General features: G+C 36.5%; 1 protein-coding gene across 1 annotated transcript in view; it reads right to left on the bottom strand.

The window, feature by feature from the left end:
• Positions 1-20,309: 20,309 nt before the first annotated feature.
• LOC131857687 (uncharacterized) overlaps positions 20,310-27,236 on the bottom strand; it is a 28,832-nt gene continuing 21,905 nt past the window's right edge. Inside the window, exons 5-6 of the mRNA XM_059210388.1 lie at positions 20,893-21,342; positions 20,310-20,705 (exon numbers count right to left, since the gene is read on the bottom strand). Of these exons, the coding sequence (XP_059066371.1) occupies positions 20,310-20,705; positions 20,893-21,342 (846 nt within the window). The remainder of the gene's footprint in view (positions 20,706-20,892; positions 21,343-27,236) is intronic.

Genomic DNA, 27,236 nt, shown 5'->3' with positions numbered 1-27,236 from the left:
TCAGCTAATGCATCAATGTTAGCTTCATCTACAGAACTATTATCATATATTTCCAATAGTTGTTCAGTTAGCTCTCTCTTTTTGACTTGTGAAGCTTTAAATCTGACCCTTAGGATTTCAAGCACTCTAGCCATCTCAAAGTAGCTCATATCACCCATGGTGGCTTTAGGGTTACCTTCCAAGCGATTAAGCCTTAAAGAAGTTAGGCTCTGATACCAATTGATAGACTTATAAAGCACTGCGAGGGGGGGAGGGGTGAATCAGTGACACCAAAAACAATACTACTTTAAATACTGACCGGTAGATATACTTAACAAGTTTACTCAACACTATGCATGCAATCCAACATGATATTAAAGCATCCACAATAAGTAGAACATCCACCATAACACAAGTGTTTATATGTGGAAAACCTAAATGGGAAAAACCATGGTGAGATGGGACTCACAAGTTAACTATCTACAGTAATAGATAACTGACCGATTAAGGTCTACAAAGGTGCTCTGCTAGGAGCAAATCCTATTAAAGATCCCAAAGCTCTGTTAGGAGCTATACCCTGTTAAAGGTAGTACCCTATTAGGAGTAACCTCAGTAGAGGATGTCTGAATCCAAACTAATGGATCACCTTGTTAAAGGATTTGTACAATGAAGCTTGTTAGAGCTTACCTGGTTAGGGGATTTGACTATTGTAGTGATTAGAAAACAACAGGTGGTGTGATCTAGAAGTAGCACAACTTGCTTGAATCGATCCTCTTTTGCACACTCAAAATGACATCACCAACATACTCTGCAATGCCTTCAACAACTTAACACTTCTATCTTCACATCAAATCATCTCATATCATATCATCAAAATAGTTCATCATAATATCATTATATAAATATTTAGATTTCATGTCGTCTTTGGAAATTATATCACAATTTCCTAGGTGTAGTGTATCTGGACAGTCAAACATAACTCATCACAAATTACTGCCAAAATTTGTCGATTAGGGTAACTCATCACGACCGGTGATAACTCATCACACAATCAATGAATATAATTTGGAACACTAATACCGGTTAGAGTTAACCTCTATCAACATGTAAACTGATTGTCCTCCATTACTTCTTTGATGGTCTTCACTAAATCTTCAAGTTGATGTCAAGTTATTTCCTACATATACCGGTTGTCTCCATGTACCGATTTGACACTCTCTAAACCATCATAAACTAAACTTCCAATACCGGTTGCAATAAAAGTAACTTTAGAAGTAATACTGGTAGACAATGTGAACATATGTGTGTGTACATGTTCCATCAATGACAACATATGAAGTCATTCATTACAATCATCATCAAGCCATCATACATAAATTTCCAAGTTAAGAAGAGGTTGTACACAAGGATACACACCTCTTTTATAAGAGAGAATCCTTGAGAAAACATAAATCTTCACACAAAAAAACACCACTCAACAAAGGAAAAGTGAATCCTTAGAAAGGAAAGGAGAAATCAAAGTCCCCCAAGCATATGGACAAAGAGAAGAATTACACAACTTCCCAAAGAGATATTATACATAAAAGACATAACATTTCAAGAAAACAAAAAGTCCTAACCAAGATAACGCACATGTACTTGCAATAAGGGTAATCCTATGCAAAAAACCTGAAATCATGTTATGAAAAATGGAACTCACAAAGGAAAAGGAAATGTTTGGAATAAAAGAGAGAGTTGAAATGAAATGTCATTCTTGCCCCTTGAGCATGGAGACAAGGATAACCATGATGAAGGATTACACACCCCCTAAGGAGAGATTATTCATAAGAGATGTACCATTTTAAGCAAGGAATGGGTCCTAACCAAGGAACAAACATGCACATGCATGAAGGATAATTCTATGCAAGAAAGGACATCATGTTATGGAAAATGCAACTCATACAGGAAAAAGTGAGGAAAGAGATGGAAAATTATGCTCAACCCCCATGCATAGAGACAAGAATAAATAGACTGTTATGTTTCTCACTAAGTATGATTTCACTTGAATTTGTACCACCACGAATGAAAATGAGACCCCAATAGGTAAGCTAACAATGTCACACAGTGAGGAGTAACATATTAGAAACTTGAATGTCATTTGAGATGATCATAAGAAATATGTCATTCATTATTGTCTCTTACTTTTATGATACCTAAATCAATATTTTGTTGTATATTAATTTGTAAAGATTGACATTCATTAGTAGAATGACCATGGATTTGATGATACTTGCAAAAAATAGAAATTTCAAGATGTTGTCTACGTTTCTTTCGTTGTTTAGGCCAAAATTGAGAAATTCAATTGGCATGAAGAAGGTTGGACAAAACATTATCTTGTTGTGATTCCATATTGGAATGAGAAGACATGGACTTATTAGACAATGGGAGAGGGGATGTTGAAATATTTAGAATTGAGGGTTTGCTCCTAGGTGAAACTAGATTGAAGTTTAAAGAGGCCCAATCAACATCCAGACATGTGTTAGTATGAAATTCAAGCATAGTAGATTTTCTACAAAAGGAAGGTGTGAAATATAATGACCCTCAATCATCCTCTAAGAGTTCCTTTTTAGGAACATATTTAGTAGGAGTGGGTGTATTTGTCTAAATTGGAGAGAAAATTGTAGGAACTAAAAAAGTATATTGTGCTTCAATTTGTATATTCTTGTTGACTTTAAAAGTAAACACTTCATTATTATGTGTGTAAGGCACTACATGATAATCAAGTTGATGATTCACTCCACCCTTAACAATATTTTTTTGTTTTTTTCGAGGTTGAGAGACATCTTGATGAAGGTGGACACCCACCTTATGTTTATCAACAACATGAATGATAATGATTTGATCTTAGTTAGGTCCTTCATTTTTGGGAGAGAGAGCATTGGAAATATTATAATAATGAGAAATGGTATCGTCCTCTTTCTCTAAGGTATCTTTATGATTAAGACCTAATTTAGTAAAGGGACAATCATATATTATTAGAGATTCATATCTAGGGGGAAGGTCATTGAAATGAAAAGAAGGTATGGTATCACTAGGAGAGGTATCTACAATATCATCCCCTTGCACCAAATAAGCCTCATGGAGGAGGTACATTTTAGGAGAAGGATGAACATCATTCTCCAAAGCTTCATCTCTAGGAGAGAGATATTTGAAATAAGTGTTCATATTTTCTTGTTGCACCAATGTTTCCTCAGTGGTGGGACCAATTTTGAGAGAGGTTAAATTATAGCTATGATTGAAAGGGAGAACTGAGTTATCATGATATGCATGAAATGAAACATCATGAACACCTTGAATGTAACTTGAAATTGTAGTAGCAAAATAAGATAAGTACTCCACATGCACTTATGATCAAACAAGAAAATCATATGCCATGTAACCAAAGTAATATTCACTCAATATATGCAATGAGATTATGAAAAATCAAGTCTTAAAACACAATTAAAAAATTATGCAACCCACAAGTCAATTTTAGAATAACAAATTAGGGTTTTTATGAATTTAACCTCTAAATTATGAAATTCAATTGCAAATATGATTTATGAGTGCAAAATTTAGTGTTTAAATGCCTACAAATCAAATATGAGACCATAAATAAAAAGTAAGCATGAAAGACGTTTGGTTCACTAAAATGTAATGGAGTAATATGGAATTAGGGTTTTACCAATTAAGATAATAAAAACACTAACCAAATTAACCATACATTGAAATAAGGGGATAAATTAGATAGATCAAGCCATAATTTTATTGTAAAAGGGGCCGAGAATACTAATCAAATTTACCAATTTGTTGTCTCCTTCTTTCTTAGTTGAAATTGAAAGGTAATTGTGAAATTAGGGAAAATAATGAATAATTAAAGTAGATTGATGAAAACAGACTATTATAGATATCCCATGAAGCCACAAACTGAGATCTAGGCAAAAGAAGATGTATAGAGCTTGTTCCTAGAGTTTGACTTGCTTTTTTGGGACCAAGTAGTATATTGCCTTGGTCCTTCGAATTTCACTTCTTCAAAAGCTGAACCTGTTAGTCACTGTTAACTCTGTCAGAATCCTTAAGTACAACTCTTGAGCTTGTTCCCTACATATAAAAAGAGAGAAGAAAGTATTGTGGATAGGAGTTTTACTTAGGTCAAACTGTGGGCAAGGAATTAACCTTGAATTGAATAATGTAAATACTGAAGTAAATACTAGGAGATATGCCTCAAATATGCAATTGTTGATGGAAGGATTGATGATGCAATTATCTTTGAATGTAATCACAAATGTTTAATCTAATGGTATGACAAAAACATGAACATGAAAAACCCTAATCACACACACATGCTTGCATGAAGATTGATGTAACTTTTCTCCATAAAGATTGAAGGATGAAATGTTGCCTTTAATGTCTGAAAAATGCTCAATGATGAATGCTTGGAGGATGCATGAACAATGGGGTATGAGAATAATGTCAAAATGAATTGATAAGTTGTATTTATATAGGGTTCCCTAGGTAAGTTACCAATTAGGTCAAGCTCCAATGGTCAAGTGTAGCCATGGGGACAAAAATCCATTGGGGAGAGAGAGTGCCTGCCCCATTTCAAATTGAGTCCACTTTAAGGGGGACCAAGGCATTTTGGGGTGCCATGGTCTAGGAACAAGGTTCTTCATGCCTTGGTCCTCCAAAAATAGGACCAACCAATCATGAAATAGGGGAGGACAACCTTCGCGATGGGGCCCACCAATTGGTGTGTCAACAAGTGCCCTCAAGGTTGGAGTAAAATGGGGCCAAAATGGGCCTAAGGGGAATGAAAATGGGACACACTAAAGTAGGAGGACCAACATGAGGTGTAAATTGTACTAATGAGGCCTCTTTGAAATCTCTTCTTCCTTCACCGAGAAATCAAGTTTTCTCCCATCAAAAATTTGTTGACAACACCTTAATAACAAGTGAATGCTCAATGTTGGAAGCAAGAAGAATCATTGATTCTTCTTTATTATGAATTAGCCCGGATTCAAAAAGTTAGTCTTCCGAAATGTAGTATGTTTTTCATGAATACTCCTTTGCATAGACAATATAATATTGCTAGAATATTTGATTGTAATCCTTTGCATAAACAATAGAATATTGCTAGAATATTTGATTGTAAGGTGGGGTTGTTTGCCTCGCCAATAGGAACAATAACTAGAGCTAAAGTCTTAACCCAAAGATTAGTCATTTATTCTGAGTAGCTATTATCTCCATGACTGAAGTTCATTTACTTGTCAACCCAGGGATGTATTACTTGAAATGGGTCTGTATTATATATGCACTAAGTTCCTGTGATAGTCATTCTGCACTACTGCAACAACTAAGTCTATTTGAAATAAATAAGCAAAAATATAACAACTGAATGGCTATAGGAAATCTTAACATTAACAAAATATTATAACTAAATAACTATTAACTAAGTTTAGAGCTAACAAACAGGAATTACTTTGTCTGCTTTGGCTGCAAGAACAGTCACAGGATCTGGTTCCAGTGGCTGCAGGAATAGTCAGTCGCTAGAACATCTACTCCAACAAAAAGAAAACTTAATCTAACAAACAAACATGAATACTCACCAAGTGGCCCCCTTTGGATGAGTATATCCAGACTTCAAAGATGATTCTATATACTCATAATAACATAGCTTTTATTCATTATTTCCAAAAGTTGATACAACACATAAAATGAGAGAAATGCTTCTAGTTCTAGAAAATGCTATCTAACCCTAAGAACAAGTGCAGGTCTTTATTTATAAGAAAACTATAACAAACTTCCTACTATCTAGATCATGCCCATGAAATTAGGCGGAAAAAATTTATTATTGCAAAGAGAAGAAGTTAATCCACAGAAAATGTGGAGCTCAACTAAACCGTAGCCAAGAATATAGCACGGCGGTGTTTACTAGATTGATGTTTGCTGGAGATAAACATAAATTAATCTGGTATCACCTCACTATTCCTTTGACAATTCTTATGCACACCATCTTCTATGATGTTTTGAATGTTTAACTGCCCCTAAATGTCTCCAATTGCTTTCACGACGTGATTCTCCATCTGGCTTAAAATAACCGCTTCTGTAGCAACTTATTTATTCCTGCATTTAAAAGTTAGAACATACAAGCATACATATATATTTATTTTCATTAATCATAACATTTATACATCCACACATGATATTACTTATGATAATCCACATGGAAACAAGAATAATAGGTCAAAGAAATATAGGGTTTAATGGGTTTAGTTATCATTCAGAATGCACATAGTCAAAATTTAATACATCACATGACTCAAACTCTATCCCAATATGCAACTTAAAACATAGCAAAAACTTATCAGTTATAGGAATAAAAGAGCTATTATTTTAGCTCATCATGCCCCGAACTTAATGTCTTATTGATCCTCCAGCAAGAGGAAAATTCCTTATTGGGGCACTGACTCATAAATCACCTATGGTTCCTTGTCCCGTACCTCCTATAGTCAAGTTCCAATAAAACCCTTTCATCTTTTTTTCCAGCCTAGTCCACTTGGCTTCCTCCATGGCCTCTTCATAAGGTTTGTTTGTAGCCCTGCATCCCATCAATGGCCACATAAGGATAGGTGGCTGAAATATCAAGGGTAGCCAGTTATTGCTTTTTGTCCTACCCAAGTGGATATACTTGGGAGCTCTTTGTGTGGTTGCATGATAATTGGGAAGTAAATGGGGTTCACCCTACTTTAGGTCTTCTGGAAGACTATTCCAATACTGAACTTGACAGTCAACTGTAGTTTGATTCTCATTTCCAACCAAATTCTTATATTCCTGAAGTGCTTCCTCTCTCAACAATAAAACCTGGCTTTTGACATCAGGTCTAGTCAACAACTTTTGCCAGTCATAGTACATATACCATGGGTTTTTAGCCTCAACTCTGAGTGGAAATGGGCAATCAAAATCTGAATTCCTGTGAGTTCTAGCTTGTGTTCCCATACTTATTTCATTCTGTATCCATGACATCAATGCTTTTAATTAAATATCACCAATATACAACAAGGGATTCCATTCGTTGTAAAAAAAAACAACATAATTATTCAAATAAAATTCAAATAACAAATTCTTAATGGTTGTAAGAGAGTTTTGATAAACATTATAAAATTCCCCTCAGAGTATCCAAAGAAGGACTAAGATCCCTAACAATGTGATTTAGCTTGAAACATAAATACTGTTCCTTCAAATATAAAACATAAACTCTCGATGGAGCCTTGCACTACATTAACTCAGGAACCATATTTTCTATGGTATCTACTTTGGTTTGAAATTCAACAATTTAATTGTTTCTCTTTTCAATTTCTTTCAGTTTCTTATCAATTATTCCCTATAGCCTAGCTCTTTCTATCTCCCACTACCTATAAAATGCAAGTGCAATGGATAAACTAGTGAGACATGAAGGGATCATATGAGTTGTTACTTGAGGGCTTGAGATCTCATCAACCAGTTCTTCAAACTACTCTGCTACATGTGCCAAATTTGACAGTCTTTTGGCTCCATGTCCTTCTTGCGGTTGACCCTCTATTTGACTTTTGTGCCCTGATTTTGACATTTCCACAGAAATGACTTCACTCACATCTCTTGTGGCTTGAGTTCTTCATTTAACTCATCAACTCCTTCTTAATTGCATTTCCTGAGTGGCTGCAAGAGGTGTTGCTACAGGAAAATTTTCCTTTACTTTGTGCTTTTTAGCTGCAGGAGAGACCTACGTCGCTTGAGGCCGTTCTACGGTCTCTTCCTCTACATCACCTTTTTTCTTCTAGAAGATGCAGCTCCACTTTGAGTTTGAGTAGAGGGTTGCTCAATATTTGGTTCAATTACCGTTTCTTCCACATTAGGCAAGGCTTCTTCGGAAACAGGAGGTTCGTTTGCTGTAGAAACCCTAGGAGATGAGGGTTCTCTGATATTTTCCTCTTGACCTGCAATTTCTTCTGCAACAGGAACATTTTATTCCCTAAATTGTAGGATATCCTCAAACTCTCCCCATGACATCTGTGAGACATCTCTAAGAGACCGTTCTACCAACAATTTGATCAAGCCATGATGACTAATAGAATAATTACTACCCCTCCGTGTTTCCTTTGCACTAATGGAGATAAGATGATACAATAAATTTAGAATATTCATCCTTCGGCCATGCTACAGAAGACTCAATATTTTAAAATAAATAGAATGCAGATTGGAGTACCTGCCATCACATGTTATATATTTCATCACATAAAATGCAACCTGCGGCCATTCTGCTGGAAGAGACGTCAATTTAGTTCCTTGCTTGTCCACACTCAGAGGTTCATCAACTGGGTGAGTAAACTCTGCCCTAGCACTTCTTGCATCCTTTGCCTCAGGAAATAGTTCTCCATCCTGCGGCAATCCAGTGACTTTGGCTATTCACTACTCTATGGCAATGACCCTTAACCCTTTGACAAAGGCCTCCCCTTCACTGAATGTGCGCATGAATTCATGAGCAATTTCCTCATTAAAATATGTCCATTTTAAAATATAGTCAATCCACCCATAGGTCTGGAAGTAATGTTCACACTAGTTGTCTTGCAGCAAAGCGTCATGAACTATAGGCTCATGATGGATAGGGGAAAACTTGGATTTCAAAAACAATTACCACAACAAAATGAAAGACTAAAATATCTTGCAAAATTGAAAATTTGTGCTCCAAAATATTTTAATTATTCTTTAGTACCTTTCATCAACTATGGTGACCAGATGAACTACTCACTCATGCTACAGGATTTCTCATTCAAAAATGATATCAAGAAAATTAAAACACATTATTGACAAGGACACATAATTACACAAGTTGTAAATCGAACCATAAAACACACCCCCAACTTAAGATGACACGTGTCCACACATGTGAAAAAGGACAAAGGGAAGGGTAGGCGGATTATGCAAATCATATCAGGTAATAATCACAATGAAAGAATAAATGCATAATTAAAAGAAAAATAAATAATACACATACCTGCAGTCGTACTAATTAATGCTGCAATCAAACGATTAACTATTCACAATATGAGATGAGATCTCATGAAGTGAATGATGTGACAAAAATGGAAATGAAATGGGATGAGGTGGATGAGAAAATTATTAACGGAGAATGGTATTTTCATAAAGTATGGAAACGGTTATTATGAAGGCATACATGAGGAATTTTAAGACCGAGGACCAAGAAGGCCCCCTGCAGAAGCTGTAGGAACTGCGTCAAGAATGTCCTTTTTAGATGTTGCAGGAACTGTGGCAAGAAGGTTTTTTTCAGATGCTACAGGAACTGTTGCAAAAAGGTTTTCTTCAAATGCTGCAGGAATTGCGGCAAAAAAGTCTTCTTCAGATGCTGCAGGAACTGTGGTCTGCACTTGGTTGTCAAATTGCTGCATGAACTGTTCTTTTGTTGTAGGCTTATGATAAAGGCGTAGTCGATGACCATTGACCAGAAGTTTGAATCTGACTGGGTCTATTGTTGTCAACCGAACTGCTCAATTATTGAAAAACTTCTTGTATTTCATATGGGCCCAACCAACGTGTTTGTATCTTCCCCATTGTATCCTTATATATGAAATCATATAACAATGCCCAATCTCCAGATTTAATTTTTCTCTCCTTGATATACTTATCATGTCATTTAGCTCTTTAATGTTGAATAATTTCTGTATGCTGGACAACCATCTTTCTCAGCTCATCTAGAGCATTCAATTGCATGATGTAGTCTTTTTGTGCTTCTGAGAGAGTCATATTCAATTGCAATGTTGTCCTAATATTTTTATGCTCAAACTCAATGGGCATCATGGCTATTTTTTCATACACCATTTCAAAAGGTGTAAAACCAGTTGTTGTCTTCCATGTTGTTCTATATGCCCAAATGGCTTCAGGAAGTCTATTTGACCAATCTTTCTTATGAAGAACTACTGTCTTGGTAAGAATAGCTTCTAAATCCCTATTTGTAACCTCTACTTGACCATTTTCTTGAGGATGGTATGGAGTAGACTTCATGTGTCTGCTATTATATTCATTTACCAATGCTGCAATTAATGTGGAAGTAAATTGTGGTCCTTGATCTGAAACAATCTCTCTTGGTACTCCATATCTGGTAAATATTTCATCGTAGAGAAATTTAGCTACCTTATTGTCTCTTGCATGTGTCATGGCTCTCGCTTCCACCCATTTTGTAACATAATCAGTGCATACTAGAATATAGGATTTCCCATTGGAAGGAGGATCAATTGGTCCAACAAAATTCAATCCCCATTTGTCAAATGGTGCAACAAATATTTGGAGATACAATGGCATTTCATCAGATCTGGTAGGCCTACCCATTTGTTGGCATCTATCACATTTTCTTGTATATTGTGTTGCTTCTTTATACAAAGCTGGCCAATAATATCATGTGCTGAGGATCTTAAGTGTTGCTCTTTAAGCAACAAAACATCCTCCACATGGCTCATCATGATATGCATGAAGGATATCAAATGTTTCATCCTCTTTGACACACCTTCTTAAGACTTGGTCAGGTCCAGTATAAAATAAACAATCACCAATCCATGAGAAATTAAAGCTTTTCTCAACTAGAAGCCTTCTTTCTATAGGAGAAAAATGAGAAGGCATCTTATTAGCAGCTAAATAATTTGCAATATCGACATACAAGGGAGTGTGAGATTTTATCAGGAACAAATGTTCAGATGGGAAAGCATCATCTATGGCTGTAGGATCATCCTACAATTGAAGCCTAGAAAGATAATCTGCAACTACATTGGCTTTACTTGGTTTATCAACAATTGTAATATCAAATTCCTACATCAATAGTAACCATCGAGCCAATCTTCCTGTAATTGAAGGTTTGTTCATGGTATATCTGATTGTTGTATGATCAGTGTGCACATATATCTCATATCCTGTGATATAATGCCTGAATTTGTTAAGTGCATATATTACTGCCAACATCTGCTTTTCTGTGACAGTATAATTAAGCTCAGGTCCTTGCATGTTTTTGCTAATGAAATAAATTGCATTCTCCAAATTGTCCATCTTCTACCCCAAAACTGTTCCTATTGCATAATCTGATCCATCTATATGAATATGAAAAGGCAATGACCAGTTCGGACCCTTGAGCACTGGTCCTTGAGTCAAGGCATGTTTGAGCTTCAAGAAAGCTTCATGGCATGCAAAGGTTCGATCAAACTCCATATCTTTAGTCAAAATACAATATAAAGGTCCTGCAATTTTACTAAAATCCTTAGTAAAACTTCTATAATATCTAGCATGACCAAGGAAACTTCAGACATCCTTTTGCTTTGTGGGAGCAGGGAGGTTTTGAATGACTTCAATTTTGGTTGGTCCAACCTATATTCTAGTTATAGAAATATGATTACCAAGAACTATGCCTTCCTGCATCATCATAAAACATTTTTCATTGTTCGATGATAAATTGTAGTCTTCACACCTCTGCAAAACTTTCTTCAAATTCTTCAATGCCTCTTCAAATTCTGAACCATAAGTGGTAAAATAATCCATATAGATCTCCATGCTGTCCTGGGAAATATCTGAAAAATATGCTTATTATTGCTCTTTGAAAAGTAGCTGGAGAATTACACAACTGAAAAGGAAGAACAAAATATGCATATGTTCCCCAAGGGAAAGTAAATGTAGTCTTTTCCTGCTCCTCGGGAGCAATTTGAATCTAGTTGTAGCCACTAAATCCATCCAAGAATAAAAATTACCGCTTCCCTGCCAAGGAATCTAATACCTGATCCATAAATAATAATGGAAAATGATCCTTCCTAGTTGCCGATTTCAAAGCTCTGTAATCTATACATACCCGCCATTTACCTCCTTTCTTTGGAACTATGACTAGAGGCGACACCCACTGACTATCTGATATAGGATAGATAAATCCAACATTTAATAATTTCTGTAGTTCCTCTTTAACTATCTCCCTTAATGCAGGATTAATTATTCTCCACGATTGTCTAAGCGATCTACAATATTCTTTGATATAAATATGGTGGGTACAAATTGTAGGATCAATTCCGTGCATATCTTTGTAATCCCATACAAAAGCGTGTTGATGACATTTGAGAAATTCAACCAGTGTTAACCTTTGAGTCTCTGTGAGTTGATTATTGATATTCAAATATTTATTTGGATCAACCTCCACCTTGTCATTCAGATCAACCTGAGATGCCTCAGAAAGATGAGAAGTGCAGACTTCCTGTGGCAACAAGTATGCAATATGTCAATTGTTGCAGGAAAATCCGATGTTGTAATATTTGATGTTAACTCCTACGACTACTGCTCCAAATTATACTGATTTGCCAGAATTTTAGAGAGGATTGAATCGTCATCCTGGATTCGTATGAATGATTCTCTATTAATCATCTTAAGATAATTGATAGAGTTGAATTCCTCCTCTAATTCTTCCCCCAAGTTAGGCCAGACAACTTGTTCTTGATCAAGTTGGGGCTGAGCAGGTGAATAAAGAGCCAGAGTTTTAGTAGTATTTCCATCAGAAATAGTCATGTGCCCTAATCGACATCCAATATATGCATCGACTATAGCAAGCCAAGGTCTCCCTAAGATAACCGGATATCCCCCCAATGTAGGTTTAGGAGACATGATCATAAAATGTGCCAGATACTCCCAGAAGTCTAAAGTAATGACAACATCTTCAATCATACCATCAGGCCGAACCGTGGAACTCTCAGCAAGTTGCAGGACCGTAGGAGTAGGCCTGAGACTGGTTATGTTAAGTTTTTGCATTATATCTCTTGTCATTACATTGACGGATGCTCCCAAATCTATTAAGGCATTCTTTATCTGAGTGTGATTGATGACTATTTTTACAATAGGACTACCAGGGTCAGAATATTTAGGAATTGAAACTTTTCCCAACATAATATCAGCCAGTTGAGCCATTAAATGCACTATTTGTGGATCCTTTTTCTTCTTGCCAGGTTTCTTTAAACATGCCTCTTTAATTGCCTTACCATAGATAGGGACATCCTTAATAGCCTGAAATAATGGAATTTTAACACATATATGTTTCAGCCGATCAATGATATCAAAATTTATATCCTCTTGCTGAGGAATCTCTTCAGCTTGCAACCTTTGAGGAAATGGAGGTATTTTCTGATTTTGAGGTATTTGGGTTGCTGGGCTAGATATTTCCTTTCCTTTTGTATTTCAGTTATAACTGGAGGGGATGAGTTAAGCAAAGTTGTCCCGAATCTAAGGTGAATATCACTTATAGAAAGAGAATAAGTTGGGTATTGATTAGGATCAGTTGAATAAACTTGTTGTTGTTGCTGAGGTTTTCTATTAGGATTTGGCATGGGTTGAGTGGGTAGTTGTGTGGGTTTAGGTGGAATGGTATTAGCAGTAGGAGGGGGCATTATAGAAAGTTGTTGAGGCTGTTGCTGAGGTTGCTGATAATCAAAAGACTGATTCATCCATTGCTTACCTCCTCTCCATAGAGGAGTAGGTTGCCAATTCCCTTGGAATGGTTGCCATGGTCCCTGAGATTGAGACCAATTTCCTTGTGGTTGCTGCCACTATAGAGTTGATTGACAAAATTTTTCCCTTGGCCTTAAGGATTATACCAATTTTGATAATTTCCAAAATTTTGAGCATATGGAGGTTGCCATTGATTATTTTGTGCATAGGAATTTCCACTATAACTAGAAAAAGAAAGTGGATCAGGAGGCATACCTTGTCTTAGAAAATTTGGCCTTCTTTGAGAAACATAGAAAACTTGTTCATCATCTCCTTGTACTGTCTTGAAATCAGGAACTTTAAGATTTGCAACCATCTTACATCTATAGTCTCTTTTATTCTTTCTACAATGTGGACAAAATTCTACAAGGATTGCATCAGCTTCCTCATGCTTCTTTTTAGCTTGAAGTTTGTCTAATTGAGTAGCCATATTGTTTATGATATCTTCCTTAAAATCATTCAAAAGGTGACTAAGCTCCATTCGAGAAACTCCATTACTGGATGTTGATGAAGAAATTCCCGGCTTGAAATGCCTACTCTTCTTAGAAGAAGATCTGGAATACTTCTGATAGGTTTGACCAATGTCATTCCATGTTGCTTGTGTTATATCATCACCTCCCATAAGGTCTAAATAATGCGTGCATTCGTCACTGATTCTCCTTAGAAATATTAACTTAAGAAAATCTTCATTTAGAGTACTATGCTTGGACTTCTTGACACTGAATAGAAATCTCTCCAGATAATCTTCTAGACTCTCATCTTCCTTCTGTGTCATTCTAAAAATATCATCCCCATGGCAGTCAGTCCCTCTACAATAATATTTATATTTCACAAGAAACAATTGTTTCATCTCATCCCATGTAGTGATTGTACTACTCCCTATACTCATAAACCATCTCAAACCTGATTCTTTTAAAGTGGCAGAAAATATTTTGAGTCTATGGGCATTTGTAGTATAATCACAACTCCTACAGAGGACATCAAATTCAAACAAGAAAGTGTCAGGATCCTTTGTCACTAGTCCATAAAATTTAGGAAGAGAAGAAGATGGAATATTATTGAGATTAGCATTATCATGCAAATTAGAATTGGGGAACTCAAATGTTGGGTTCATAGGTGGAGTTGGGTTATTCCCACCGGGGGTGGATTTCCTTGCATTGGTTTGAGGAGGAGTTACTGGACAATGTTTCTCTTCAGGAGGTCCAAAGAGGAAATGAAGGCTATTCTCAGAAAGTTCAAATTCAAGCAAGTTCAAATTATCTGGGGCTTGGTAAAGTGCAGCAAAAGGGTTTACATCTGGTGCTTCATATGGATTGACTCTTGTATGATCAAGACGGTTAGGAAGGAATCTATCTAGAGAATCTCTTCTTCGTCTATGCATGTAGATTCATGAGAATTACTTAAAACAAACTGAGTTATAAAAAAACAACTATACTTAAAACTTAAAAAATTATAACTATAACAGGTTCTTAGTTTGACACCATCCTCGACAACGATGCCAAAAATGTTTGCCTCGCCAATAGGAACAATAACTAGAGCTAAATTCTTAACCCAAAGATTATTCATTCATTCTGAGTAGCTATTATCTCCATGACTGAAGTTTATTTACTTGTCAACCCAGGGACGTATTACTTGAAATGGGTCTACATTATATATGCACTAAGTTCTTGTGATAGTCATTCTGTGCTACTACAACAACTAAATCTATTTGAAATAAACAAGCAAAAATATAACAACTGAATGGCTACAGGAAATCTTAACATTAACAGAAGATTCTAACTAAATAACTGTTAACTAAGTTCAGAGTTGACAAACAGGAATTACTCTATCTGCTTTGGCTGTAGGAACAGTCACAAGATCTGGTTCCAGTGGCTGCAGGAATAGTCAGTCGCTAGAACATCTACTACAGCAAAAATAAAACTTAATCTAACAAACACGTAGGAATACTCACCAAGTGGCCCCCCTTGGATGAGTGTATCCAGACTTCAAAGATGATTTTATATACTCAGAATAACATAGCTTTTATTAATTATTTCCAAAAGTCAATACAACACATGAAATGAGAGAAATGCTTCTTGTTCTGGAAAACACTGTCTAACCTCTGAGAAGAGGTGCGGGTCTTTATTTATAAGAAAACTATAACAAAATTCCTACTATCTAGCTCACGCCCGTGAAATTAGGTGGAAAACATTTATGACTGCAAAGAGAAGAAGTTAATCCACAGAAAATGTGGAACTCAAGTAAACCGCAACCAAGAATATAGCATGGCAGTGTTTACTAGATTGATGTTTACTGAAGACAAACATAAATGAATCTGGTATCGCCTTGCTATTCCTTTTCTGATTCTTGTGCACACCATCTTCTCTTCTTTTTTGAATGTTTAATCGCCCCTAAATGTCTCCAACGGCTTTCATGTCATGATTCTCCATCTGTCTTAAAATAACCGCTTCTGCAACAACTTATTTATTCCTACATTTAAAAGTTAGAACATACAAGCATACATACATATTTATTTTTATTAATCATAATATTTATACATCCACACATGATATTACCTATGATAATCCACATGTCAACATGAATAATAGGTCAAAACAATACCAAGTTTAACGGGTTTAGTTATCATTTAGAATGCACATAGTCAAACTTTAATACATTACATGACTCAAACACTATCCCAATATGCAACTTAAAACATAGCAAAAACTTATCAGTTATAGGAATAAAAGAGCTATTATTTTCGCTCATCAGGGGTCACTAACTACCTTCAACTTACCTTGGGCTCCCTCTATGTTGTAATAATGCCTCATATTATTTTACAATGTCTAAGATAGATTTAATGCTAAGTTTACTAGTTGGAAGGGGAGCTTACTTTGTCAATCTATGAAAATTGAACTAGTCAAATCTACTTTACAAAGTCTGCCAATATATGAAATGAACCTATTTAAGGTCCCTAGAAAATTTATTGATAAAATTGAGCATATCCATAAAAAATTCTTTGGTTTGGTACTAAAGATAGAAAGAGGATGCCTCTTGTGGCTTGGGACCAAGTTTGTAGACCAAAAAAGTGGAGAGGATTGGGCTTTAGAAGAATAAAAGAGTTCAACCTGGATATGTTAGCTAAACAACTATGGAGACTCCTATTAGATAACAATTATTGGACCAAAATTACGTTGAGTAAATATCTTGTTGGTGGTTGGGGTTTGAGAGATGTTGTGTTGTTGGATTCCCTACCTTCTAGATCCTTGCATGGACTAATATTCTCACATGTAGATTTTTTATACTTAAAGGTTCAAAGTGGATTGGTGATGGGAGATTTATTAAATTTTGGGAGGATCATTTCATGGGTGATTTTCATTTTTGTACTCTCCCCTGGTCTCATCCTTTTTAGGACCTTTGCATCAAGCATTTTGTCTTCTAGTTAGTTGATTACGTGTAGAATGAGACTTGGAAAAACTTCATCTCAGTTGACCCTTTTTTACTTGATTTTCAAAATTCTCTCTCCTATTTTCATTTTCATGTTTTTCCTAGTTTGGAATAGATTATTTTGTCTTTTTCTTCTATTGAGAAGTTCAATGTTGCCTCTTCTTTTAAATTATTGATTAAACAACATGCTATTTCTCCTTTCTAGAGCAAGTTGTGGAATCCTCTTCTCATCCAAAAAATTAATATTTTTTTATGGTTGTTAGCCCATAATAAGTTGCTCACTAATGATAATCTATGTAGAATGGGTTATATAATTCCTAATATGTATGTCCTTTGTAAGAATGTTGCTAAAGATTCCACCCATTTATTATTGGGATGTAGGTTTTCCTTTGTGATTTGGTCTTTTTTCCTATCTTTATGGGATGTTCAGTAGGTGTTTCCTAATTCTATTTAGTATTTATGGTATCATTGGTTTTTTGACACTAGTAATCATGCTCTCAAGTGTATTTGGAATCTTGTCATTTTTCATATTGCTTGGGGAATTTGGAAGGAGCGTAACAACAATATCTTTAGGGAGGAATTAGATTGAGTCTTGAGAGAGTTTTCATTAAGATTTGTAGATCCATCAAGGAAAACTTTCTATTTGGGGTTGTTGATAAGCCTCATCCCGACACCAACATTTATGTCTCTCAATATGTTTTTCTAATTTCTAAGAGGTGAAAATTATCTTGGGATATCCCTATCCCTTTTGGAAAAATTAAATATCCTAGAGAAAATGTCTCTTGGAACCCTCCTCATAGGGATTGGATTAAATTCAACTTTGATGGTAGTGGGGGAGTGTTGAGAGATGATTGCGGTAGGCTTATAGTAGTCATGGCACTCCCTTTGGGTACCTAGACAAATCACTATGCTAAAGCTATAGAGTTCTATGTTGGGTTGAAAATTTCTCAATCTTAGGGTTTTTCTAAGATATGGCTGGAAGGGACTCTTTGAATATCATTCAATGCCTTAATCAATATATCTAAACCCAATTAGATCATAGAAGCATTGATAATGGACTCCTGTAATATCATTAATTCCTTTTTTTAATGCCACATTTCTCATATTTACCATGACTTGGTAATATGCTAATGGACTGCTTCGCTAATGTAGGGGTGCCTCGTCACTCAAGTTTGAATTAGGACGCCCATGAACCAATACCCTAAGAGGCTCCTAGCATAATCGAACACAATTTTTAATAGATTTGGAAGTGATCTCACTTATTATATCATTATGAAATGCAATTATACGGCATGCTTTTTGAGTTCTCTTTGTGGTGTTGTTTTTCTTGTTGTAGTAGTTTTGGGTGGTTTTAGTTGTATCCTACTTGTAGGGATTTCCTTATCTAAGTTAAGTTTGATTTTTTTGTTGTTGTGTCAAGGAAGATGGGTGTGGACAAGAATCAAGTGGAGCCAACATCTTGCCAGGGATTCAAGTGGAACAATGAGGCATGAAAGATTATTAAAAAGGGTGAGATGGTGACTTATATTCAACTTTTGCATGGTTCCATTCCTAGGTGTCCAAGGGTAGGAAAGGAATTGAGGTTTTTATTAGCCAGTTTTTGAAAGGCTAGTATAAGGATAGACTCGTTAAGAAAACATCTATGGTTATCATGTGTTATATCACTCTTAATTGAAAGTATATCATTGGTTCCCAAATCAATAGATTCTAAGTCCTAGAGGAATAGCCACTAACTCATCAACAAACTCAGAATAGGATTTGGCCAACGAACGAGATCCAGTTACACTAGAATGAAATCTCCTACACTTTTGGCTTTGGTAGACCAAGGCGGGTGTACCTTAACAACACCTTATGATGCTAAACGTACACACTGGTTGATATTGTTATGATAAGCAGACATCTCAATGAAAATATACCAAGGAAAGCATTAACACATTAGACTTTAGCTATAATCTTGGCTTACTAACTTTCACTCAGCAATTAAGAATGGTTTAGGATTATTTCTACTCCTACTCCTACTCCTATAAACCGAGATGAACAAAAATAAATAGAAATGAAAAGTATTTTATGAAATAGATGATTTTGAACAACTTTGAGAAGGACCAATGCTTATCTTAGGGAAAACAGGTTCCAAACTACAGATAACCTGCCACAACATACATTTCTCAAGATGCACTTAAACATTATATGACTTGCATATTTTGTTTATGAAAATCATTATAGGTCGAAGAGCATTCCACACATACACATTGCAGTAATCTTGAACAAATTTTAACCCTTTAACTTGAAGAGACCCATTCATAAATACTACACATTCTTACTTGAAGAAGATGAATTGAAATACCATTAGCACAACAATTCATACAACATGTACAAAAGAAATGACATAACCTATAAATGATCTTATACTATTGGTTTTCAAAATATTTGATACATTATAACAGAGAACATCTTTAGAGAGGAAATGTTCTAGCTTTGTATTCCAAAAAGGCTCCTATTACATGCTACTTTTCAAAATGTTCAAATCATTTCTTATTGGCCATGATTTCCCTTTTACAACCCCAAGGGAGCAAAACAAGCTTTAGGCCAAGTAAGACACTTGTCAAAAATAATTGCTTCATTCAATAGAATATGTTAAAAGACATCTTTTGCAAGTACACTAAAAAAATCACCTTGGGAAAAGGGGTTGGGGGAGGCTGCTATAACTAAATTCTTGAAACTTGAGCAACAGGTCTGAAGGAATGCAGTTGGGACACCATATGGATGTATCACCTGTCACTGTCCAACTCTGACACTGGGAATTGTACCTGTTTGGACCACATTCATGTTGGTTATGTCATCACAACTCCTTCAAAAAATGCAACCTATCAAAAAGAATGAGGGGAGACACAAAAAGGGCATAGCATTTAATCCTCTTCTTCCTTTGGCTGCTCCTTCTCTAACGAGCAATATTTCTTGTGCCACCCATTCACTTCAACTGTTAGCCAAGCAAAAGATTTCAAACTTTACAATTTATTCATGGCCTCTTTTGTTTTGGGGGCATGTACGACCACAACCTCTACAACAAACTTATGATACAACAAATATACATCAAGAATCTTGTCAATAATTAAATGATACGAATCTTGCTTAATAGGGTCTCCAACAAGCAATTTCAAAACTGCATCTATTGACTCTTAGAAGTCCATCCGCCACCTGTCAAGCTCTTTCATCTATCCTTCACTTGTCAAAATTGAAGGAATATCATCTTTTTGCAGACCTTTGAAGGAGTCCAATTTCTCATACAGTTTTTTATTTTCCTCTTCAATGTGAGGCAACTCCTTGATTAATAAATTTTAATTATTCCATGTGGTGCTGATAGCTGGAGGAGAATTTGGCATGTTTTTTATTGCCAAAAGAATTTCTTTAAGAATTGGGCCTTTAGGGAACCACATGACCCTCAAAAGGAAAAAGAATGAAAGAATCTCATCCAAATGAGACTTGAATTGAATCACAGAAGAATATGAAGAGTGCACCTCGTCTAATTTGGAGAGAACTTTATTTGCCATTTGCAAGACCATTGCTTTCTTTATCTCCATATGTCTATTTTTTGACTCCTCCTTGAGATTTTGCAACTCATCTTGCATCCTTTGCATTTCCTCCAATTGCTGATTTGGTAATTTTGTGGCTTCCCCTGCAGCTATTTCCTTTTTCAATTTAACATTTTCAATATACATTTTGTCATGATTGACCTACAAAGCCACATGAATTCTTTTAAGCCTTTCATGCTTCTTTTCCATACAAAATATTAGGCTTATCAATATTTGGGGCCTTGGTCCACAATGCAAAAGTCATCACACTGGGATTAAATCAGGACCCATGTTCTCCAAATTCTTGAGCATAAACAGGGTGTTTTTTCCTCATCACCTAATCTAAAACAAAAATCTTCTCTAAGTCCCATCCCGAGATGAGAATAATATCACTTTTCTTTACAAACTCCTTGGCCTCTTGTGGGGTGCAATGGATGCCACTCTTATCAAAATTCTGAATCTCCTCTTCAAATAATTTCTTCATCTTCTCTCTCATCCAAAAAGATTTAAATTCTGGGGTATTTACAAAATTATCATCTACCATGAATTGAATTGATGCAATTATTCTTTCATCATTGGCATCCTCCTCTAGGACAACAACAAGAAGGGTGGTCCAGTCTAAATCCATAAGGACTTCAGTAACTTCATCATCTTTGAATGTCTCTCTGGGAGGAGAAGGGGGCTGCACACTTGTATCAATCTCAGTCCCAATTACATCTGCAAAATCTGAGATTTTGGCCTTACCCTTTTCAATTCTCCTTATGTAAAATGCTGCAGGCCGCTCCTCTTGAGTAGGAAACTATCAGGGGATATCCTGAGAAGATTCCCTAGTCAACATTGTCTTGCCCTTTGACCTTAAAGAAGTAGGAGGCTCATAAGTAGGTCTTTCCTCAAGGATTTCTCCTGGCCGCCTTATTTCCCTTCTTTTCTGTTTTGAGGTAATGATCTCTTCAAAAGACCTCATTTTTCATAGCATCTTGACAAAATCATTTTGTATGTTATAGCAGAATCACTGGAAGTTGAGGTCTTCCTCTCTCCTTTCCCTTTCGAACTTTTGTAGATATTCCCATTTTTCCTCTTCTGCACAACCTTAGAGGGATTGGCATTTCTGATTAAATCTTCCCACTCATCAAAATGGTGGGAGTAGCTTCCTTTCTTAAGCTTAAGAGTTCTTACCTTGTTATGTAGCCCTCTGGGTCAAAATTTCTTGCTTGGCTCACCTTGAGTTGATAGTCATTTACCAAAAATTGTTGCACCCTCTCGAGAGAATCACTCCCCACATGAAATTCTTCATAAGTAATCATTCTAGGGAGGTGTTGTCCCTTCTTCTTTGTTTTGAACAATTCTTTTTCCATCCACATTATTTGCCACACAAATTCTATAAAGGTGATCCTTGGGGAGAGTGTGATGGGCAGGCTATGAGGGGGCTGTGGGCACCCATAAATTATGATTATTGTACAATTTGAATAGAAAAATAAGTCACCAAAATTGTGGGAGAATGCTCCCTCTTGATATTCTACATTTTCTGTCTTGGCACTCCTTATTCTCATGAATTTTATGATGTGCATTGGCAACGTTGGCAAAGTTGTTCCCAACATCACAAGAACTTTTACTACAAAATAATCAAAGAATTTTGTATAATCAAAATATTTTGATCCTTTCAAAATATTTTGATCCTTTATCCCATATCTGTGTCCACTTTTGGACCGACCACTTCTGCCCTGTTCTTGGATCACACTCCTTTATTTGCATTGTCTCATCCCACACTTTCTTGTTTTGAAAAAGAATTAGATGGCAAATCAAAAAATAGTGTCTGAACTTTAGGTCTTCTTTTTCATTTTTGGCCTCAATTAGGCTCTCATGCATCTTCTCTTGAAGAAATGTGGCAAAATCATATAAATTCATTAGTCTATGAATGCTAGATTTTGATTGCCATCATTATAATTCAATGGGGATTTGAGTTAATCCATAGTCCTCTCCCAAAATCTGACATAAGGCATAGTAGGTATTCACAAAATAGTCTTCAAAAAGTTCTATGCCAGAAGACTCAACATTGATTAAGTAACTTTGCCTCACCTTATACATCCTCTTCAAAAAATGTGATAGTATATGCTCTCTTATAACCCTTTTCCTTGAAGCATGCTCTACCTGCAATCTCCTTTTGTCAATGCTCCTAAGAGCACTCTTATCTAATTTGAAACATTAAATTATTGATTCCATTGTCACATCCAGTAGACAATACCCACTGGCCATCCTAACTATCATGCTCAAGGGGTGATAGTGCTTTGCTATCTCCCTTATTAGTATGGGCTCCACAAAAACATTCGGGATAACTAGCTTCCCCAAATTCAGATTCCAGGGGCTGGAGAATGGATTGGATTTATCTATGTTCCCATAAAAGTAGAAAAAGATATCCCAACCTCTTTTAGTAGTGTGGGCATCTCTGCAGTTAGAACAGTGGTCAATGAAGGTATTTTTGAATGTGTCATGCATGTTGGAGCCAGGGAACAACTCCAACAGGTGCTGATGGAGGCCTCTGGTTGGAGCCCTCTTTCCTTTGGGCTTGGGAGTACCCTTATGTGGATTTGATGCCTCACCTTGAGGGTTTTCAATAGAGGGAGGGGTTTGTGCAGATGTCTCTGTCGATGTTTTCTTTGGAGTATCCTTTTTCATTTTTGGTGTGGGCTTCCTGGCCTTAGGAGGAGGGTCTGGCTCATCAGATTCCTCACTATCTAAGGAGACTACAATAATGTTCTTGGGAACCCTCTTCCATTTTGGCTTTACAGGCTCTTTTGGGGAGGAGGGACATTTGTTTCAGTACTGGGAGAGGCCTATAGGGTGTTGGTAGGAGCGAATGGGCTTGGTTCAACTGTGGGTTTGTTCATAATTGCTTGGACAAGCAAGACAATAGTAAGCAAGATTATGTGGGTAATTTCTAGCTGAGCAGATCTTGCTCCCGCTTCGAGAGTCTTTTCAGTAGTTGGGGCTGCATAATCCTTGACGTGAGTGGCCATTTTTTATTTCAAACTAACATGAGCTATGAAACTTGGAAAACAAATAACTCTTCTCTTACTCCTAGGGCACAACTACGCAAATTTCTTAATAAAAACCCCCACAACACTTGCAATTTTAGTACTAAAACACAGAGCAAGATTGGACTTAACTTATTGGGTTTTTTGTTGTTGATTGTAATTCTGGCTCGAAACTACTTTTGATCACCTTTGGATGCTCGGAATTCGCTCCAGGATCGCTCTGAAAATGCAAGGTGAATAATGGAACTTCAAATTTTGCTTTTATTGCTCATAGTAGGACAACCATTACTCCATTCGTGCATGCCTCGACAGGTTGGTGGCTCAAGATTCAAACTCCATTGATTTTGAAATGGACAGTTGAGATCAGGATTTGACTCCTTTGACTGTTGACATGGCATCCTTTGATTTACTCTTTGCCACATTCGATATCACTTTGATTTCATAAGGTTTCAATTTTAATGAAACCATGTCGTCTTCACTTTGAATCATCCCCTTGCGGGATAGCAGGGTCATACATCTCCTTGGTAATCTTCATCCTGCAAGGTCTTTATCTTACCATCTTGTAGCATGCGGGATCCCTTCCCTCCATTGTTGCCACCTCACAATGTCTCTATCCTATCGCTCTCTAAGCTGCGAGATAGCGGGGTTCTATCACTTTCACTTTCTTATTACCCCACATGGTGATTTTCCCTTTGCATTTTACGTGCAGGATAGCAGGGAAAGCATCACATACTTGTCCCACTAACATGCATCTATCTCCGCTAGTCACCCTTAGCCTTGCAGGGTAGCTTTACCATCCTGCTTCAACTATCTCTCGCATCCTCACAACATTCACCCTTTTCCTTATCACATTCCTCTATTAAAGCTTTTCTTTGCTCTTTCTCTTCTTCATGTGGGATGGCGGGGTCTACTTTCTCCTTTGTTCCCACTAGCCCGCATGCAAAAAATCCCACCTCTATTATCTCGTGGGGTGGCAGGGTCTTAATTTCACCACCATCCTGCTGTCCCACTTCGCACTCTACATGATCATTTTATCATTTGGGGTAGACTTTCTTCTTCCTCTTAATTCCTCTCGCTAGTCCACAGGGATGCTTTCTTTAGCTGCTTCACCAAGCTTCACCAGCATAGTAGTCTTCTTCTTTGAGTCATGTGGGATAGCGGGGGAGAGTTCCTCCTTCATACCTGCTAGCTTGTTGCATTTTTTGGTTCCAATTTCCGATGTGCGGATTGGTAGGGTAAAGGACTAACTTCACCCCCCGCTAACCCACAACATTTTCTTATTGCTCTTTGACCCTGTGTGAGGTGGAAATTCCTTCATTGTATCATGCACCTCGCTATCCTGATGTGCTTCCTCTTATGCCTTCTAGGTGTCAAGTGTCTTACTTTATTGGTTTCTATCGCACTGTGCGAGGTAGCGGGATCAATAAACACCCTTATCCTGCCAACCTGCAAGGCAAAACTTGTACCCAGTTGACTACTGCAGGGTAAGATTTTCTTCAGCTTGATGAACCCCCCACTATCCTACAAGCCTTGGACATCTGTGAAAATGAGCATGCAAGGCAAGAATTTAGCAATCCAAACTATGACCCCATTGTCCCGTGGTCCCTAAATACATACAAGCAACAATTGAGTAATAATAATTTTTTTTAGAGCACTTTCTCACAAATGAAGGGTGAGGGGACTATGACTCTTAGGTTTACTCGGGTCTCAAACATAAGACTTAAAGCTATGACAAGGGACTTATGAAAAATTATTGTTAAAATGCTCGACATAGAAACCGACCCAATACCATGAGGATAGAACATGGGGCCGGTAATTCTACGATGCAAAACCCTCCAGAAGTTAACTTAAAGACCTGCGACTTGCTGTGGTTGGCCAATGAGAAAATATAACAAGGAAGAGGTTTTTATTAAAAGGCAACACCTGAAGCCTCCCACCATGGCTGGTAAACCCTAAACCCTAGACCTTTGAGCACAGACAAGGACACAAACCATAGGAAAATTTGACACGACCAACATACACCACCATCTATGGGTTCCATTTTACTTTTCTAAATAATTTAAAAAATAAGATACCAGTTTCCTTTCTATTCTTTCTATTGGCTTCCCTCGACAAGAGGGATTATTGATCATAAGAAGAATCTTAAATTTTGTATTCTTCATGAAGGGATCATTTTGTTAATTATGGAGTATGTTAAAGAGCCCTCCCTTTAAAAATCCCCAAGGATTTGAGATATAAAGTGAATAATTCATATGAGGTCCCCGTGCATACTCATTACTCTAATATGCAAACTAATATGGAGGACATGGAAATTGAAGATAGTGAGGATGAGGATTATGTAGATGAAGGGATGGAGACTAAACAAGATTCTTCTACATGTATCATGTTTTCCCCCCCTCATAAGGCTGGGAAAATAAGAATAAGATCTCTTCTAAGAAGAGGGTGCGACCCTATTCTTCTTAGACTAAGGGTTTGAACGCATGTAAGCAGCAAGTTGTTGATAATGCTTCCCTCACTGCTAACTAGGTGAGAAAGGTTAAAAATAGGGAGGTTCACGAGTGAGATATTTATAAAGGTAAGTACAAATTGGATGATCATATTATTAAATCTTCTCATTTTGGTGAGTTGAGGAGAGAGCAAGGCTCCACTGATGGTTTGGTCGATAATACATAAATCATTGATCATACGCCTAAGGGGTAGGGGAATGTTCAACTTGGTGAAACTGAAAGAGTTTTTTTGTTCTTCTTTCCAATATTGAGGAGGTTAGTGATGTTCTTGGTTTAGCACAAGAAGGTAGTTCTAGGAAATCTAAACTTGAAAAATTGATCTTTCATGAAATCAATCAGATTAATGTTAGGATTATAGCCTTGAATATGAAGATTATGAATAATGTTGATGGGAATGTGAGTAATTATCTTACCTCGAGTAAGTTAAAAAAGATTCAGTATCAATGAATGCAATGGTCAATGATATTTCTCAGTTGAAGATTGATTGTGCTAAGAGAAATCATTAGTTTTAAAAAGAGGAAGTAGGAAGTTAATAATAAGCTTGATGCTAACTACAAGATTAGTCAATGTTCTATTTAGAAAAATGTGGAGGTGTTGAACACACCTCAAGACTAAGAGAGGGGGTGAATCGGTCTTGAGCAAAACTTAAAATTTTAAGCACAATTCAAATTCAAATTTAAAACCCTTAATCTATTCAACAACAAAGAAAGATAAAGCAATGAACACCAATGCACAGGCGAACGCCAATTTTTTGTGGAAAACTTAAGGAAGGAAAAATCATAGTGAGAGTCAACTCGTAGTATATTAAAAATATTACAATTTTTTTTAAGGCTCAGTACCTAAGGAAGTTCACTACTCTTGAAAATGACTTGCAACTAAGGTTCACTACCCTAGGGCAAGATAAAAAGGACTTGTTGAGGAAAATCACTCTCCAATTAGGATACATGAATAATCCTTCAACATCATAGCCTCCAATAGTCTCCTTACAATGTAGGTGCTCTTGAGATGTTGCCTCAAGCAACCATTGAACAATTTAGCTTCATAACTTTCACGACACACTCTTACTACCTTAAATTTTCATATTTCACAATACAAATCCTCAACATATCAATATGTTGGCCAGAATAGGGGATAAGGAATGATCCTAATAAGTC

This window comes from Cryptomeria japonica, chromosome 8 (assembly GCF_030272615.1).
Source record: "Cryptomeria japonica chromosome 8, Sugi_1.0, whole genome shotgun sequence".
NCBI lineage: Eukaryota > Viridiplantae > Streptophyta > Pinopsida > Cupressales > Cupressaceae > Cryptomeria > Cryptomeria japonica.
This window is presented reverse-complemented; position numbering and strand designations above follow the sequence as displayed.